The 20179-nt window shown below is 40.5% G+C and overlaps 1 protein-coding gene across 1 annotated transcript in view; it reads left to right on the top strand.

Annotated features, from left to right (window-relative positions):
* The window catches only part of rbm20 (RNA binding motif protein 20), a 41655-nt gene that overhangs the window by 9056 nt on the left and 12420 nt on the right, over positions 1-20179 (top strand). The window contains exons 2-5 of the mRNA XM_068592650.1: positions 15711-16746; positions 17201-17265; positions 17640-17749; positions 18833-18933. Coding sequence (XP_068448751.1) covers positions 15711-16746; positions 17201-17265; positions 17640-17749; positions 18833-18933 — 1312 coding nt within the window. The remainder of the gene's footprint in view (positions 1-15710; positions 16747-17200; positions 17266-17639; positions 17750-18832; positions 18934-20179) is intronic.

The raw sequence follows: 20179 nt of genomic DNA, 5'->3' as shown, positions 1-20179 counted from the left end.
ACGCACACACACACACACGCACACAACCTTTGAGCGGCACCATGAATGTATGTATATTTATTTCTCAGTCTGAAGCTAGCTAACGGCTTTATTTGCTCTGCACAAGAAAGTAAATTAAAAGGATTTCAAACACAGAGTGGTTTCAAAACCAGAACACATTTGGTCTTAGCAAATGGAAATGCTGTGTGTTTATTTGAATATGGAGCGAGTGATGTCCAATCTCAGGTGGTTACTTGATATTCATTCAAATGCCAGGTGTGAACCAAAACACACTGAGCTGTCGACGGCCAGGTCTGAACGCGGCCTGAGAACATATTGGTTTGCTCAGGTGGGTTGATTCGAAGTGGTAGTTAATGATTTGTCCCTAATATATATGTCAAAACATGACCTGCCACTGTGAGAGCATGGACATTGTGTATTCTAGTGTGGGGCAGCTCCTCTGCAGGGGAGCTGCACAGACATAAACTGAGCAGGGGAGTGAATGATGTATTTCCCATATTTGTATTATATACGCAGCAAAAGTAATTAGGTTGAGTGTTTATATGAACAAAAATATCACACGTGATCCACTCGCACGTGACAAAATATACTGAAGACCATGCATTTTGTTTGTTGGTGTGTTTTATGTCAAATTGTGACGGTGTTATTAATGCATGTGTGAGCCTGTGGTTGGAGAGGCAACACATTGTAAACAAACCTAGCACAAAGCAGTACTAACAATGAATTTACGACTTGACTACTGCATGGTGATAATCTCTGAAAACACAATCCCTTCTCTGGGCTCAAGAATGGATGGCAGCATTGGAGGCTGGCGGACGACAAAAACCAGATAGAGGACACATGACGCGGATACAGTCCGATATTAGTGGGGGATTTACTCTAAGTTTGTGTTTAGGATTTTGATTAGTCGGTTAAATAAATCAAAAGAGCCAGACTGTTTGCGACTATGTTGAATTAGAGCCTGAGTTCTACCACGGTCAGGTGGCCCCCATCCCATCAGCAGGGCCGTCTATGTATAGGACCCTAATAGCAGAGATGCCGGGCTCAGCCTCTCGGCCCTGAAAGAGAGGGAATAACAGGCAGGCAGAAGGAAGGAAGGGGGTGTTAATTACCGCCCTATAATTATTCATAATCGCCAGATAAATGATCACTTAGTGAAATATGATTCATGCATTCTGACGTCAAGAGGGAAGTGCTTTAGACCAGAGAGATGTTGACGTGTTTGTTAGGCCACAAAGCTTCGAATTATCTTGCCTCGGGGAAAAGGTCAGCTGGCCGTGGCTCTCGCTGTATCAAATGGTAAATATGATGTCAAGCCTTCTCCAAACATTGTCAAGCGCTAAGAGGTTTGATGTGGCAGCAGTGTGATGCACTGTGTCCTAAGAACTTGGACCAAGTGGTTTTGCGCCTCTCTTTCACATTGAATTGCATCTACCTTTATAGATGAACCATACACACCTACCAGAACTACAGGGGGTAATTCTTTTTTAGCTTAAGGTGAGCGAGTCATCTGTTTGTGGTCAGCTGGTCTTTAAGTCGAGGGAATATTTGGCCCAAGGGTGAAGGTGATAAAACATTGGTATTTGACGGTGGTAGTATAATCTGGCCACAGGGTTACCGGTTTTATCACCAGCACGTTGGCAACTTCTTAAAGGTCACCGAGCCACATCTTCATTATTGCGTTGATCCACTATCACACGGCTGTAATAAGAAAACTTTGGCGTATTTAACAGCGTTATGACATGTTATCTCAACCAATTTGAGCCTGGTCATTGTCTTCTATCTAAACTAGGTTTGTTTCAACAATGTTACACACATATCCTTGTAAATATAACAGATTATGGCCTGGAGGAGTTCAAGGCCAGACTACTTTAGGAGCACATAGTGTTAGTTGTAAACGCTTGCATTGCTCCACTCTGGTTGATTGGTAAATTTACCGTCATGGGGCATATTGTCTGTCGTACAAGACTACAGCATTGGACGCTGTAGAGTCTTGGATTTTCTAGAAGTATGAAAGTATTTCATAAAAATAGTCTCAGTATAGTGATCCCAGAACATGTGTGATTATTGAATTTCAGTTTATTTATTTTTTTAAAGATTTTGTGTGCCTAAAGCGCTTGAGCATGACCAAGCTGACGTGTTTGTTGTTCGTGCAGTAAAGCAACATGTGCTGTTTCTAAAACTAGCTTTTATGTATGTCGCTTGTCTTACAGATCCAGATTTATGGTCCGGGGTCAGCGGTGTCCCACAAGGACATAGATGTTGTTTTCCATCACTATTACCGCCATTAGTCTAACTTGATCTAATTAGTTGCCTGTGTGCTTTCACACACTCTCGTTAACATGTAACTGATGAAAGCTTATCTATGTTCACACTTCATTTTGTTTTTGACCATGTGTGGGGATGAGTGGCAGCTTGAAGAAGCCTGGTGATTTGTGGCGGTATTGAAATACAGTTTGACATGTAATAGGGTTGGCTCATGTTGCTTCTTGACCCGTTCCTTTAGGTTTTCCCCCTTCTGAGGCGAAAGGAAATGCTTGACCGAGTCAGTAAGATGGTTAGGTTATCAGACAGGCCATATCCCCAGCAGGTTGTTGCTACTGTGTGGCGTGGTCGATAAATAAGAGATGTCGGAATTATAGTATATTTTCTTTTTACTTACAGTCCAGTCATGTGATATAATTCCAATTTTTGTAAATATATATGTTATATTTGTAATGGAACGGTGATGTTGGAGGTTAATGTAACTGACTTTCACTTTAAGGATGTTTGTGAGTGTTCACATCCATATGAGGTGAGCTCTGAGAACGCATTGCCCGGTTTCAGCCCTCAGTTTCAGGACAATCCAGCAGAGCAATTATCAGAATCATACAAATAAGACATAGCTAATGTTATGTCTTTTTACAATCAAGGTTTATAATTTTGCATCCCACTGTTTTGATACACATTCCTTTAATGTGCTGAACCCTAGAGGTCATGAAGTGTAACAACTTAAGATAACTTTTCAAGTCGTGGGGTAAGCTTGTTTGGCTTTTATCAGCTGTCCCTCTCAAAAATAAGTAAGGGTGCATTTGACTTGTGTACTTGTTTCTGTTGGTAAAACGTGGACGCTGTCTTCTCCAGTGTCCCCTTAGTTGCTATGGGGAGAGGAGAGTATTACGGAGCAATTTGTGTTTCCTGGATCTGGTGCAACTTTTGCAATCAGGATCACTGCATCTACAGTTACCCATTAACCTAACCACTCTTTCCTGAAGCTATTTCACACTTGAACCGCAGATTTTACACCAGTGAGATCCCACAGAACTCTGGAACAGAGTTACATGCAGGGATTAGATTTAAATGGGCTGAGCAGGACGGCAATAGGAAGAGAGGCTCACATGAGACCACACTGCCACCAGTGAGAACCACTCAATCTGTCACCAAATCCACTTTGTATTATCTTGCCCGTAATCAAAAACCGTGGCGCCATGCCAAACTCTCTGTGCTATTATAGTCACTCGTCGTTGATGAATTTATTTTCCAAGGAAAAAAAAAACTTTTATCACAATAAATCCCCTCTAATAGAGCTGAGCAGCTTTTCAATTGTGGCTTCATTGACTGGCTTTACATCAGAGAAATATTCCAGTTTGTTGAGAAAAGGCAATTAGAAAATGGGCATTGCAATAGAATGAATACAACATGATAAATGCACAGTTGGTCAGTAATCAGGGAAGCGCATGTGTCTCCATGTAAAAGCATCTACCTTCAGCCTGCCGTCCTCTTTCACTTGCAAGAGTCTGATCTGTGATGAAGCCCAACCTCCTCTTCAATTGGAGTGCCATTGAGTGTCCCAAAGTGTGGAGCAGCAGGGGTGCACATATTTTGGGTTTAGTGGTGAGTCATCTAAAGCTTTGTGGGTCTGGAGTGAGTGAGCGCAAACCTTATATAACACAAAAATAGTTACTTTGGAAACTAGGACAGGTTCTGCATCACCATTTGTGTTGATGTAAGTAAAACTTTTTTTTTAGGCAAAAGGATTATTTTGGAAATTTCATGAGCACTTGTTGTTTCATTACACTTGACCCATTATTGTTATTCAGATAGTGTCTTTCATACTGTCACACATTGTTCTTTTCTCTCTTTAGAGCCGTGTGGACTCGCTCATACGTTCAGCCTCTCTAGTCGTCTTACTTGACAAGAGAAGTATTGAAAAACTATCATATTTGAGACTCATGAACTTTGACAAACTTACAATGACAATAAAACCAGAACCATTACATTTTTTTATTTTTAGGAATTAGTTGGCTAGTATGATAGCATTATCTATTCTAACCAACCAAACAACCTGACTTAAACTAATGTAAGATAGGTTGTAATAATGAGAGTACTTATAATACTCAAACTTTTGCCTCAAGGCTGCAATACCTGACTTATAGTAGTCATTCTACTTCATAGTGTATGTTAAGATTGCATTTGTGCTAAACTCAGCCATGTTTGCAAAGGCGAGGACATACGAGGACATCCTGAATAACAAACATGTGCATGTTTCATACAGTAGTGGGTGGACTAAAACAAGGGGAGAGGACCGCGAACAAGGGCGTCCTCAGGGAGTTGAAGAGGTTCATGAGATTAGTCCTTTATATCTTAAAGACAACTTCGCCTTCTTAATCTCCATCTCCAACATTAACTCTTGGTGCCGGCTCCGAGGTAGAAACAATGTCTATTCCTGGCCTTCGCTATCAGCCTCAACCGAACCACCACTATCAGGGAATGTGTGTGTGTGTGTGTGTGTGTGTTATCTGGAGCGACGCGGCTAAAGAGGAGAAGAAAGTGGGACGGCAGAGAGAGTGAAACAGGAAACACGTAAACAAGGGAGAGAGACGACGAGAGAGGGGTGTAGATGCACACACAGACAGAAAGAGACAATTATGCTGTCGTGCCTGGCAGATTGAGCAACAGATTAGGAATTGGGCACGCTAAAATACCCAGTATGATGAGAGAAGTGGCTTAGAAGACGTCTGTTTGTCAGCACAAGGTCAAAACCCGTATTGAAGACCGATTCCTCCCCCAAGTGATCATGTGCACCTCAGGGAGGTAGGAGGGCACAGGTGCCTGGCTGCTGACCTCCCCTTTGAGATCGCCGTTATTAAGTAATTAGCTGTAATTGCGCTGCTGATATGAATCTGTTCACTCCCTTCCACTTTTCTTCTGAGTAACACGATCTGTTTTAGATCAAACCTGGAGAGTCAGCGTGTGCGCTGCAGGTAAAATAAATAAGACGGTGCTCATGTGTAACGGTGCTGGTCTGGGACAGCTCAGATACAGCTGTCAAAATATCATCCATGTGAAGACAGCGTGGCGGTAACTGCCTCCCTGCAGCGTGTGGGTTTGCTGCTTTCCCCCTCGCAGATAGTGAAGAGAAAGCCTCTCTGTCTCAGATTGGCTCAGTGCGTTGTCCTAAACGAAGTCAAATCCCACCATGTCATTTATCTTCACATCTGACACCCTCGCCCCTCCAGCTGGCAGCTCCGGTTTCCACAATCTCCGATGCTGTGGGCAAAATAATGAGTTTTTGATTTATTTTAGAATGTGCCAGAAAGCTAGATCCTGATGCGCCGTTTTTTAGCGATAACATTGTGAAACTCAAAGTGTTCTAATTGTTTTTATTTTACGAGTGTGTGTTATTCCAATGACAAGGCTCCACAGAGAAATCCCTGGTTGATCATCACTCCGCAGCATAGCCAACCCATTCTGTCCACCAGCTTTGAGCAGGATTTCTCACTTCCACTGGGGTTTGCTGCTCTTGCACTGGGGTTTCCCTCCTTTTGGTCATTTGTAATTTTGGGGTGTTCTGCCGACCAGCTGTTGGAAAAGTTGCAGAGTTCTCTTGCTTTTTTTTTTGCACTAATATAATATTCGAGCAGCCAGTGATGTCTGCATCTATAAAACGCTAATTGTAGGGACGAGTGAGGCCACCCTGGAACTCATGTTGTACCAAAGGTCTCACACTTATGGACATAATATAATGAGATGTCCCATGTAATTGAATGCGAGTATATGGAAGTTGGGGTCATTTAAAAAAACAAACTCATTTTGAAAGCCTTTTTGATATATGTTATGTTTTAAGGCTTAAGAAAGCACTCTTGTTTGGTATTTGTTACATTAAGTGAACAGGAAAGCCTGCAGTAATTGCTGATGCAGGCGTTTTATTTGAGATTTTTTCAGGTTTTCTGAACAGTCTCTTGAACCACAGGGCTTCTCTTGGCAATCACGTTCAACCACCTGTCGCAGTGGCGCAGGGCGTGGGCGGTTTGTTTACTTTCAGTACTATATGCTTGAGTTGACTGTAATTCTAACTCCCTGAATGCACAATACTACCCAAATAGCTCCGGTAACCCTAAGGTTGTAGCCCGATTACTGTTTAAGGGCAATGAAGTGTTTGAAAGAAAAAAAAAGAAAAGGAAATGATGGGTTGTGAGAAGGGAGTTTGTACGGCCACTGGCGAGAAAGTCACAATTGGGTTTGATTGGTATTTGTAGGCATGGCGGCAGTGACATATGGTAAAATGCAATGCTTGCTTCGGACAGAGATGGGGGCGAGTGCAAGTGAGGTAAGAGCGGAGAGAGAGAGAGGGGGGATATGAAAGGAAGGAGAGAAAGTTCGAAGGAGGAGTTGTGGAAATCATTGCTACGTCACCTTGTACACCAAAATAGCTCCGATGTTGCCGACCACTGTCAGGGAAGACTCCAGTGAGGTGTCCCTTACTGTACCCTGCAGATGCTTTTGAATAGAACGAATTAGTAGCATGCTGGAAATGTCATGGTCCATTTTATGTTTATATTTGGACCTGTAGAATTTCCTAAAGAAGAATTATGGACTTTTGTTATGTCACCGGACAGCTCAGCAGCAACTAGTTAAACCATTTTTTACTGTCTACACCCGGGCAGCAGCTATAAATAACTACTTCAGTGCAGCAGCAAAAATGGCTGGTCAGACTCAGTTGTCAAAGCCAATACGATCCCTCCCCCACTCCTCATGTTACTTCACCTCTGAGTCTTGTGATGCTCCCAGTGCTTAAATCACTACCTGGGAAATATTTCTTCCTCTCGTCAAATCTAAAAAACACTAACTTTCTTATTTTTTATACCTGATTTGGCTCACCTTTTTTCCCCCCTCTTATGTAGTTCCAGCGCCTTCAGCTTTTGGAGTGACGGGAAAATGAAGGCTCTGTTCTTTTGTCAAACATGTGGCCACTGTAACAGGAGCTATAGCTGCTGTAGGTTTCAGGCTGTCCTTTCAGCCTGTGCGGTCGCCATCCTGCTTTTTGCCGGCAGCAGCTTTGACAAGCCAGACGGTTCTATGATGTCATTCTGTCCAAAGTCCAAGAAAACTGTCCGGCGACACAGTCACCTGGCCCCCAGCTCTCAGCACCCGGTTTGACACTCAATGTCAGCGGATCCCAGGTAACTTCAGGGCGTGAAAAACTAACCACAGAACACCTGATACGTCAGAAAAGAGATGGTGTTGCAATGCGTTGTTTACATTTGAAAGCTTTGCCGGTTTTATTTGAGAAAAAGTGCTTGGTGAGCACGGTTTAGTCCGGGTAAGGAAAACATGAATTGTCTTCTTTACGCTGAACTTTCTTCTTGACTTTTGTTTCTTTGACTGAGGTTCACCATGAAGCTCACAGGGATAGTTTATGTCTTAGCAGATTCCCCAAACAGGTGTCCCTCTAAAGTCCTCTTGTGGGCAGTATGTCAGCAGAGCTCTAAATACTAATTGCAGATTTCCTGCTAGGGGACCTATTTTTTGGAATGCTTTTAAAGTTTCAAGTCGGGCGGCAGCTGTCAAGTCAGAAGGTGCCTTTTGACATGTTTCTCCGTGACCCCAATATCCTGTGTTACGCCGTCCTAATGGTTGAAACAAGATCACCTCCAGCTACTATGCGTGTGTGAGCGGGAAATGGAGAAAAACGTTTTTCAAGCGCAGCCCTCTCTGGGTTTAGTTTCCTGTTTCTGGGTCTAACGTGTGTTGTGTGTGACTCAGTCCGTGACTTATGCCAGGCATGTAAACTTAAAGGTTTATTAGACAGCAGATAGGCCGTGGCCAGGAACATGCGATTCCAATCACCTCACAAACTTAAGTTTACCTTTTGATACTACTTCGTAAAACCCCTTGACTGATCCTGGCCATAAATCAGAGCATTTTACAAGCGTCAGCAGAGAAATTCGTTATGAATCAATGTGATGCCTCTCTGTGGACACGACACCTTGATGGTGGTCATGAGCGGCCAGACCCCATGTCTCTGCGGACTGGATACCTCACCCATTGCTTATGCGCCGTAAATCAGGAACCACCCCCCATTTGCCACTGTGCCAAATGCGGAGCAAGGCAAGCTGACCCTGCTTCCTCACCCATACCTCGCCCCATGAAACCATCTCTCATGGCACGATGGTGGCTATGTGTCTGATTTGTTGAAAAGTTAAATTAAGGCTTTGGAATGTCAGTAACTGTTTTCGCCATATCGGGAAGCATAAGGGTTGCATGGTCTCCGCTTGATTTGTGTCTTGAGTCTAAAGTTCATGTGTAATTGTATGCATAACTCTCTCTCTCTCTCTCGTCTGTGATGTTGTTCTCTTCAATGAGCACTCTGTCTATATATAAGACTTAGCAAATTATGTATAAAGAATAGGCAAAAAATATATCTTTCATTTCAAGGGTGAGCTCCCATAAGTAGCATCACATTATGAGTCAGTATGTAAATCACAACCTGCAAATGTAAGCATCGTGACTCCCATTCTGCAGGCTGAGCTGGAACAGTTGATCAAATGATGTACAGCGCACTCTTGTGGCAGGCTGATGCATTTCTCCTGGGGTAGTTTTAGCAATATGTGGCGCCACTTAGTGGGCCATGGAAATGTGTCCCGTAAGACGCCTCACGTGTGTGTGCGTTTCCCCCGTCTTCCATACCATAAACTCTGTCCTATCCTACCACACAGTGGTAAAGAATTGAAAATATTAGTCTTAAATGAAGTAAATAAAAAAAATGAGTGAAATCAACAAAGTGTAGCAAGATTTTTGATAAACACCAGTGTTTACATTTTTAGTTTAGAAGACAATATTCTACTACACTCCAACACTTACATGCATGTACAGCCGTTCATCAGGACGATGTTATAATGTCAAACCCTTTCAGCTCCAAAAGTTTAAATTAATCTAAATAAAAAAATAACTAAAATACATACGACAAAACAGTGTGATTATCATGCGTTGTTTTATACAGTATTATTTATTTTATGTGCCTGTTGAAGCTTAACTCTTGTGAGATAACTTACTGGTCTCAACTTGAAATGTAGTAGCATACATACAAATCTTGTAGACCTCATAAAAAATACCTCACTGGTTTATGATTATGGATTTTCTGGATGGCAGCACATGTTGTTGTATAGGTACTGATGTAGCCCAACTGTTTTCACCATGTTTGAATTAGTTAACTGAATTAGTGGCTAATAAGAGAACAATAATGGCAGTAATAATATATTCAGGTAATATCCCTATAGATTATGGAATGGCACGTATGTTATTGCCACAGGACACAAACCAGCTTGTTCTCTCTTTGCCGTCTGGGTGTGTCGCTAACAGATGGAGTGACTGTAAATCTGTCAGGGTGATACCTCCCTCGGACTTGAATGCTTGTATGATTATGTAAAGCACTCATTTACAGTTGTGAAAAAAAAATCTACGGATATTTTGATTAATTGGATTTCTGTCTGTGTACTTTGTGGTTTTGTTTGTGAGTGAATGCAACAATTCTGAGTAATTCTTAATAAAGTTGCTTTGCAATCAAATAAAAAATAGACCAAAAGTTAATTTTTGTTTGATAGAACATACAAATGAAACAGCCCGTTTTATGAAATGGTATATTAAAAAGGAAATTGATAACAAATGTATGCTAAATGTGTAGCTTTTGAAATGTATAATAATTTACCTGTTAACATAGCAATAATACATATCTTGTTTAGTCATTCATATGGAAGTCAACAGTTGGCTTATGGATTGACTTTACTGTCAATGTTTTTAAAAGTTTTTTAAAAGTATGCTTGTAAAATAGCCTTTTTGTAGTTTTTTTGGTACCAGAAATTCCTGGTACATTTATTAGATTTATGAAATGTTTAAAGAAAAAGTAACCTCTGCATACAGTTACATGGAGAGCAGCTTATTGATACTTAAACATTGTGTTTGTAGTTTTTAAAACACAAGGTGGTGTGTTAACTTGTGTAGTGGTAGCTCACATAACGCCTCTCATTTCATGTTTTTCAAGCTACACAATTTCCTATTTTGTACTGTAGTTGTTCAAACCTAAGACGTGTAATGTCAGTATGGATATATTCATTCATCTGGGGGATTTTACTTTTGGAATAGTTGGGGATACATTTTTTTTTAAACTACAGAAGAAGTCACTTGTACAATTAAACAATTTTGCACATACAAAAGCCACTGTGACTGAGATGTGATCATAACATTATGTTCTTTGTCTGTCGATCACCTGGCTCTTTCGGGAATTTAAGAAAATAGTCCAAGAAAAAGTCCATTGAAACTATTTTACCTCACCAACAAAATGTCCTGTATTTGTTATTGGGATATAGTTTGGTATTCTTAAAATAAAATGCAATTCAAACAGCTCTGAGAAGAGAAATTTTATTGAACACGTTACATATATTAATACAAAACATTGGACGTGCTAGATTAATGGTAATTATTCTGTTAGCGTTTTAAACTACTTTGAACCAGACTGACGAGCAAGAAGGCCTCCAGTGAATACTTTCCTGAGTTGGTCTTCCCCATCCACACACACACGCACGCACGCACGCACGCACGTGCGCGCACACACACACACACACACACACACACACACACACACACACACACACACACACACACTGACCACTTGTGACTTTTCATCACACGTCAGGAACACAGGGGAGCAGCGTCGCTCACATAGGGTGAAGAAGTGATGCTATGCTAATGTGCATGTGCCAGCCGTCATGTCCGTGGGTAGAGACTTACACGTCAGTCTCAGACAGAGGTCAGGCTGCAGACAAGCAGAGCAGAGTCTAGTGTCAGAGGTGTAGCTCGGACCTCCGCCGCCTGTCTTGTCAAGGTTGGTGTGTTTCTGCAATACGTCCAGGTGTGCTTTTCAGTACAAGCCTGTTGGAGTGGGTGTTGTGTAAGTTGTGTACGAGGTGGTAAGTCTTGTCAGCTGCACTAATTTGGGCAGTCGGCATTGAGGCATAATTTATAGCCGTCTGTGGAGCTTACGGTATGTTGGGACATCGTGGAAAATTTTGTTGAATGTTTCAGTAGACTCTGTTGCTGGACTGGACTTGGATCCTTCCTCTAACTTGTTACTTCCTCTGTGAACGCAGTGGGCCCATGTGGCGTCTTGTTATGACTACGGAACTGCCTCAGATCTTTGTGAAAGTGTGTGCGTGTGTGTGTGTGTCTTTGCAAGGACATTGTGGCTTAAAACAGAATAGGTTTGTTTTTCAAAGTTGTTCAGATACATATATTTGTGTGTATATATATATATATATATATATATATATATATATATATATATATATATATATATATATATATATATATATATATATATATATATATATATATATATATATATATTTGATGCAGTTTTCTGAAAGTGTCATTATAACTTATATGTTGTGTTGGAAGGCCGCTGGGTAAAGAATTTGTTGAGATGTACACAAAGAGATGTTGATCTTTCAGATTAGTTGAAATACTTAATAACTTTATTACTTAATACTTAATCAAAAAGATTTGTGTTATATTATATTATATTGTGTTGTGTTATATTAATAAAAAGTTGTGGCTTTTTATTAATATCAATGTCAGCTGTTTATAATTAAGATAATATCCTTTTTTTGCAAATTAAATGACGCAGCAGTGGCTGCCGTCTGTAGTAATTGACCATACAGTAAATTGTTGCCAATAAAGTTCACATTTAATTGTTACCTTTAGTCAGTTAATTGTGGATTCTGGCTTGGATTTGTCCATGATATTGGATTATTTTCTGAAATGAGGTTGTTTTAATAACATGTATTTATAGACCGGCACTGGACAGTGAACAGTTACACATTATCACTTTAATTCAGTGTAAAATGTTTTCTCGTCCATGTTCATGTAGTGGATATTTGGTCAAAGTAAGAAAGAAAAGTCCAGACAAGGAGAAACCAGAATGAGTCAAATAAAATGAGACAAATCAGAAAGAATACAATTTCACTCATCAAATGGAAAAAAGAAAAGAAAGAAAGAAAACATCTATCTATAGCTAAATTGACTTGATTTGACCTGGCGTGTTTTTCTGTACAAGCATTGTGAGCTGAGAAACTACACAATCTGCTCTCTTTACTCACGTTGGTCGTACATTCACTACAATGATACAAATAGTGCACATTTTCCAAACTGATGCTGTTCTTCATGCGTTGCGTACTTTTTGCTTTTAAATTGTGGAACAGAAGAGACATTAGTTTCTGTGCAGAAGTGTTTAAATGACCACATGAAGCTATTCTTAAGGCTGAGCTAATAAGCTCGGCCAGAACATGGCTTTGACTGAGAGAGGTGTTTTTCAGCTGTCAGGGGTTCAGTCGCGAAGAACAACAGTAACACATGGAGAACAGACCGGCTTTTTATTTGAAACAAGGTCAAGAAATCACAGCCAATAATGAGATCTGTATAATATATTCTGATCTCTTACATAATGACATTAAATATTGGCCACGCTTTTTAAAATGAAAATAATGAGCGCTTGATCCAAGCTCTCTGGTACAACTTAAGGTTGTTGAACTTTACGGAAATAGTTTCCTATTTTTGTTTTTAAGACCGTTAATATGTATTTTATGTAAATTAAATGATATGTCTCTAAAAAAAAATGTTTTTTTTCTTCATAACACTGACTTTGTCACTGCTGGTGGATTTCATTATTTAATAATTAGTTTTGTTCGGCTACTGAAAGCCTAATGTCTGCTCTCTTCCGCTGCATTATATAAATTAACAAATATTATTGGAAGTAAACTTGTGGTTTAACATTTCTTAAGTTTATCTTCTCAGTGCAAGTTTATGACCAAAAAAAGTGGAGATTATCCATAACTAACATCTGTCTAAATACTGAGACCAAACAATGCTCTCCATTTCACAAATGTTCTCAGTTTTGCCCAATTTCTGAATCTCTAATTTCTTTAATTTATAATGAACCAAGAGCAACAAAGTCATTTATAGGGTTATATATACATATATACATTAGAGGTACTACACATATAGTTAATCTCTGGTACTCTTTGATAACAAATATTCTACAATATATATATTGTATTATAAATAAATGCAAATAACACAATTCAACAGCCGTTATAGTAGAAATGTGTCCAGGCGGTGTGGCTGTGTCCACTATTGCAACCATAAGATCACAGTAACACTGTGACACTCATCGTTTTATTTACAAGCTTTTCTCTCTGGCCATCCATCTTGAGACCTATTGTCCCTTTCTTCATCACAAGAAGGCCCAAGGTGTCTAACTCGCACCCTGTGCCAGTAGCCAAGAGTCCATATTAGTCTACTGAGGACGTGTGTTGGGAGAGCAGAGGGCAGCGCCAGTATTTATAGCTATGAGTCATCAGCTGGAATGGCGTAAGTATATCTCTCCATCAGCACGCATGCTCACTTAAGAGTGTGGACAATCGGCAGTGAAATTAAGAACAGTCAATTTTCCAAAAGGGAGTCAGTTATCATAATTACATGTGTAACTCCTCGACTGTCGTATGTGATTTTAATACAGGTCTGTTTTATGTTTTTGCTTTCGCAGACACATAACACTTAAACCATGTCTAAAAAATTGTCACGGTGTTTATGAAAAAAACAAACACCATCATCAGTACTTGAAATAACATTTTTATGTATTTTTCAGCATTCCGATTTTATATCAGGAAAACTTTTAGTTTTTCGTAAAATGTCTATTATGTCATCTACCATATGTGAAATTGGTGAAGCGACAGTAATGGATGTGATTAAATGGTTAAAACATGTATGACAGCAGTTTAGTTGATTTTTTTCCACGTTCCTCTCAAATTTTAAGACTTTTATATTTTTCATTTTGTCCCGATAGTTTTGAGTTTTCATTTTCAATCTCAGGGGCTTGACTTCAGGACCATATGTTGACAACATTGTAATGTATAGCTCATTATAGCTTTGATAATACATTATGGTTGTTATATTATGAGTTTATGAAGTGGCAATGTAATCGCAAAACCACATCCTGCAGGCGATAATCCTGTGCAAGATTCAGTTGCATAAATTCCTATTTACAAAAGTCTTCTTCTCCTGTATTTAAAAGAAACAACAACAACAACCTGTTTCATTATAATCTCTCTTTCGTCAAGTGCAGTACAACATGTTGAAATAATCTGTGGAAACATGATCACAAATCACCATAGTGCAATGCATCAGTGTCTCTGCATGCAAACTTTGTGGCTGGCAAATCTTGTTCTGGTTCAATTTAGGATTTCACCACGTCTCATCCAATAGGCCTGTCACCTTTCAGCAGGGTGGGTCGGAGCACTTTCTAGATAGGGCCGTGTCAGGTGCTCAACATAGATGATGAATAGTTGAGTTGACTAAGTTTAGACAGCTCGCGAGAGCGTTCATCAGAAAAGGACGGGCCAGTCAAACAGGGTCACGGCACGAGTTGGGCATGCGGTTCTAAGTGGTTCTATTAACAGTTTGGGTTGTAAGAACCTGGTGGACGAAACGGTATAGCAGCAGGAAAATGGGCGCTTCAGCAGCCAACCTATTGCTATCTGAACCATGCTTTGTACAGCTGTCTTCTACTTCAACTACTCTCTTCTAGAGACTTCACCCGAGAAATAGAAATTATGTTGCAACCCCCGGTCCGTGGTAGATGTGGTGTGACGTCTCTGTGGCAGAAGGCCATCATGTTCTATATGTTGGTCAGAATTCATTGAAACAATGTATGAGTTTGTTATAGTGACGAAGGAAGAGCTGTATTTCTTTCTAGCTTACGTTTGCATTGCTTTATTTATATTTGATAGCACCAATTTAAAAAATGTCAGAAATGTAGGAAGAGCAAGATAAATTGTTTCTGCGAGTGTCCATGATAAATGTAGTGTTTCGTGACACATTGTAATTGGTCTAAGGAGACTGTCTATTTATCTTTGTGGTCTTTGAGAAGAACTTCAGGAGGAATTTTCTCTCTAAGAGTTCACTAACCACTGACTTATTTAAAAAAAAAAATCTAACCTGTGTTTAAAATGTCTAATAAACGGTGGCTTCTCAATTCAACCACCCATACTTCCATATCCTGTTCAACCAGTATTTACTGTATCTTGAAAAACAAAAGTGAGTTCCCAAATATACATTCATAACTTTTGTTGCGAGCACCACCATACCTCAATCTGATTGGCTCCTGCTGGCATTGTCTCCGTGTTCACGTTACCTCCGGTTCACATTGGTGGGAATCATGCTACTGGTTTCGTTATATCTTGAGTTGGTCTCCAACTTAAGTTGCAGACCATGCAGTTCATTGACACAAACATTAGCAGTTACCTTCTCAGCTATTCTGTGATATCTAACAAAGGTGTATGGATCTGTCCTTTGAGACTCCTGGGGTATGTGATGCTTATCTTTTTGTTCCCCTGTAGCATCAGTACGGTGCCTGTGGACAACGGCGATAAGAAGTGCTTCCAGGTCGGTGCGGGCGGTGTGCAGGCGGGCCCTCAGCAGCAAAACCAGCAGCTCCTCCTGACCCCAGCCAGCCTCCAGCTCGCTCAGCTCCAGGCTCAGCTTACCCTCCATCGCCTGAAACTGGCTCAGGGTGGCAACTCGGCCACTGCCGCCACCGTTCTCAATCAGGTTCTTTCCAATGTCGCCATGTCCCAACCCTTTTTCAATCAACTACGGACCACTATGGTTGGGAACCCACCGGGTGCCTTCCCCACGGGGGTGCTAGGTTTTTCCTCTTCAGATTCAGCGTTGGGGGCCTTGGTTGGAGGGGGATTCAACAGAAACCCAGGGAACGTGAGACTGAACCACCCTGCTGGAGGGGGGACAGTGGGCCAACAGAGTGCGGAGTATGGTAAAACATCAGTGTCAACTTACCCTTCGGATACTGACAGGCGTGTTCAGTACAACTTAGTTGGTGGAACATCTGGAGCGTCAGCCACAGCTGGTGAAGGACAGTTCACAGCGATTAACACTCAGGCAAAAAACATGAACAACGTTGGTTTTCAGAGAGATTTCTATGGGCGTGATGTGCTGGGACAACAAGCTGGGTTTAGTGGCAATGAGCCGAACATTAATTTGTATAACTCCACTGGGCATAAGGAGCAATGGAAAGGCCCCGCTAATTTGAGTCACACTGGAGGGGTGGATAGGGTTTCTAATGCTGCCAGTGTGTGGACAGCATCTGGGCAGCCAATTCGGTCCAGAACTGAACTGTATAACCCAGAGGAGCCAACCCCTGACCCCAAGTTCAATGCCAGTAGTGGGGTTTCCTCTTTTGCTCCAAGTGGCTCGCAGGGGTTCGGGGGCTACCAGCCTCTGCATGGAAATGAGGAAATCCTATCTTCAGGTACCAGGACACTTCAGCCCTACCAAGTCAATGATTACCATGCTGTCACACCCACTCAACTGCCACACCAGTGTAGCATCTGTGACAAGAAGGTCTACAACCTCAAGGTGAGTGAGCTGATCACTCAAAATATAAATGCTTGCATGTAAATGTCTGAGGAGTTGCTTATTTTGTTAGCAGACTGTAATACCTGAAACTATACAGAATGATTTATTGGCAAGTTGCACATGTTTCAGCTCAACAAAAAAAAGGCCAAATTTGTATTCAAATTAAACAAGAACTCATGTGATTCTCCAACCACTAAAGTGGGTTAATGTCCTGGCTTTGGGTTAGAAAATTGGCATTTCAGCCTGAAAATAGCAAATACACTGTAGATAAATGTTTTGATTAAAGGTGCAGCAACTAACAAATCCAAGATGTTGTCTCTTTAACGGCTGTCAGCCATGAGCTTATACAAGGGGTATGTAAGACCATGGGAGGGCCGGCAGTGAGCTTCCAGTGTTTCCAAGCTGTCTGAGCCTATGTTTGGATGGCGTGTGTGTGTGTATGTGTGTGTTTTAGGACTGGGACCAGCATGTGAAGGGAAAACTACACCTGCAGAACCGTACCTTGTACACAAACGAAAGGTGAGTCATTTGCATCTCAAAAATGTATTGGACACAGTTGAAAGTACGTTGTGTTTGCAAAAATTGTAATGGCCTTTTGTTTTGAGTTGATTTTCAAACAATTATAGGTGAAAATGTTTGCCTTTTTTCATAAACCTCGGGTAATATCGAAGTACGCTTACCAGCTGTGTTAATGTGTGTTGGTTGTAGTTTTAAAACAAAGCTGATCAGTTCAGAACAATATCTCTCTTCAGTGGTTGAAGCGTTTTATTTTGTCTTTCCTTGCTCTATATACAGCTGTCTAGATGTTCGCATGAATATGAGCCCTGTCACGAGATATGAGCGAGCAAGGCAGGGGAGAGGCAGCTAAACTCAGCCTTCTTTGATTGTTGCAGCGCGTCGGTGGTATCGGCTGGAGCGGTTCACTACGCCGCCGGCAGATCTTCTGATGGGGGTCTGAACCACGGAGGGACGAACTCCATGGTCTACTCGGCTGCAGGTCAAGGTAGGGTCACCCATATGTCACCACCGCACGCTCTGTTTGTTCGCAATGTTACAGTGATGTTTATCTGATTGCTGGAACATGTGAAACGGAGTGATAGATGGAGGTCAGTGAGTATTTTTAGAGTTACGTGAGGGCATCGTGTTTTTATAACTTGACTCAGTGTATTCTAATACATTGATGTCTGCTGAATAAACATCCGAAATATGGTGGACCACAACACTAAGACAAACTTTACAATGCCGTTGTTGGTGCACTTATTTTTATTTCAAATCCATAAAGCAGATGTCACTTGTCCAATGCTTTTCTGCACAGAAACAAATTGGGCACCAGCTTTCTACCATATCGACAGAATGTGTCCACCGTATTTCTACATCCCTTTCTTTATCTTATACTTATGTATAAGTCATTAAAGACAAACCACCTGTTTTGGGCTGCAGGCAGCTTGAGAGAGCCTTTGCACCTAACCCTTCGAGCAGCCATAAATCGAAGTGATTGTCTCTTCACTTAGACAACCGTTGTTTACTGGTACATACGATGTTACCTTTTGTTGATTCTTCTTTCAGGTTTGTGTTGAGAAAGGTTGGAGAACAATAGCTGTAAATAATAAGGACAATGTGCCTTCTTTTGAGATAACCAGTATAACCAGTAGCCCAAGGATGAGAAATCAAGCCGGATCATTAGAAGTACAGCACATTCAACTAGTTGTAAGTTTAAAAAAAAAAAAGTTTTTAGAAGTAAGCTTTGATTTAACATTTGCGTGTATATTCTCGATGGAGTTTTTAAACTGTCTGTTGTAAACAAAGGGTATAAGTGAGAATCTGAGAGTATATTGACATTAGAGCACTATCTTGCTTCCCAGATGTCAGTTTTAGCCCTGATGCATTTTGTGTCAAAGCAGGGCTTCACAATTCCATCAACAAAGAATAATAAAAAAAGAACAAATTATAATAATTTAATTTGAATGATTAACCTTTGTAAAGAGTATTCATAACAATGCATGCCAACAAATAATTGTATCCCGCACTTGGTCGACTATATGCAGAGATTCTAAAAAAAAATCCAAATTTCAAATTGTTTTCACAGATGCAGCTACAGAAGCCAATGCATCATACTTGCCAGTTGCAGCCATGAAGACTTATCCCATGTCAGACACAGGATTCGTCTCACACCAGACAGAGTCAAAGGTCAGATAAATGTATGTTTTATTTTTCGTTTGCCCTTGACATGTGAATCCCATGCTGTGACCGGTTTTGAAGAATGCACGTGAAAAGGACCAGCTGTCATCCTTGAATTAGCTTTACCTTGATTATATCTTGTGTCATGGAAATTGATTGACGGTGATTAATCATTAATATTTGACTCTTATAATGACTGCTGCAATAATAGACTCAGAGGAAAGTGGCCAGCATTGGTGTTTGGTGCAGAGATGATACATCATTATATGTAATAGTTAAATACTCTCCTACTGCCTTTCGTCTGTGTTTCTTAAAATAATGTGGTGCTCAGCAGCAGGAAAAACTCGAGAAAGTGTGTAATGGATGGAGCCCGAAGGCATTTGCTTAATTAATAGACACAGTTCTCCTTGTTGACAGCTGCTGAGGCCCAACAGCAGGCTTTGTCTGGGCTGGACAGCTCTTGTCTCTCTGAGTCATTTAAATGTTGTCTATAAACAAAATAATATCCTTATTTCACCTCTAATTATTCTTCAGCCCCTGGATACAATTTCAGCGGTAAAATGTGCTTATATAACAAAAAAAGAATGGTTTGAGGGTGTTGTTATATAGGAGTGGACATGTGTGAATTCATATTGAAATATTATACATACTTTGGGATTTTTTAATCTGTTGCATAATCCTACTTATTAGTTATTGTTACATACATTAACAGATTAATTGGTTTGATTTTAAGCAGGGGAACACGTTTTACATGTGTAAGTGCAATACTGTAAAACTTGGTTAAGACTGGACACAACTCAGCAGTGTCTTGAATTATATGCACGTCAAAACAGAAATTGTTTTAACGAAAGCAGCTGTTCACATAAGCCGTGCACAACCAAATGCTCCAACTGTAGCACACACGTACTGTTAAGAGCTAACTGAAAGTTATTATTTGCACTTCAGAAATCATTTGTATTCACACATGTGACAAAGCCATAATAAAATGCCTTTGACTGGCTGCAGCTCTTATGGGTGCTGATGCAGGATTTGAAGTGTATTAAACAATAATAGGACTATTCATTTTTATGAAAATGTATTTTAGTGCTTAGCCACACAGTCTGTCAATGTACTTAAATTAAAATGTTGATTCCAGTGGAGGGTGCAGAAATAACACATTGTAGGAATGTATCAATAACAAAAAGAAAAGATGATGTTAATCCCATCACTATGCTTTTGGTTACAATTAAATTTGAGTGTTGTTAAGAAAGGATTT

The sequence above is a fragment of the Clinocottus analis genome, unplaced genomic scaffold, assembly GCF_023055335.1.
Source record: "Clinocottus analis isolate CAN_PGR_092001 unplaced genomic scaffold, fCliAna1.0.p SCAF_27, whole genome shotgun sequence".
Taxonomy (NCBI): domain Eukaryota; kingdom Metazoa; phylum Chordata; class Actinopteri; order Perciformes; family Cottidae; genus Clinocottus; species Clinocottus analis.
Note: the sequence above shows the minus strand (reverse complement) of the source record. Positions and strands in the feature narration are given on the sequence as shown.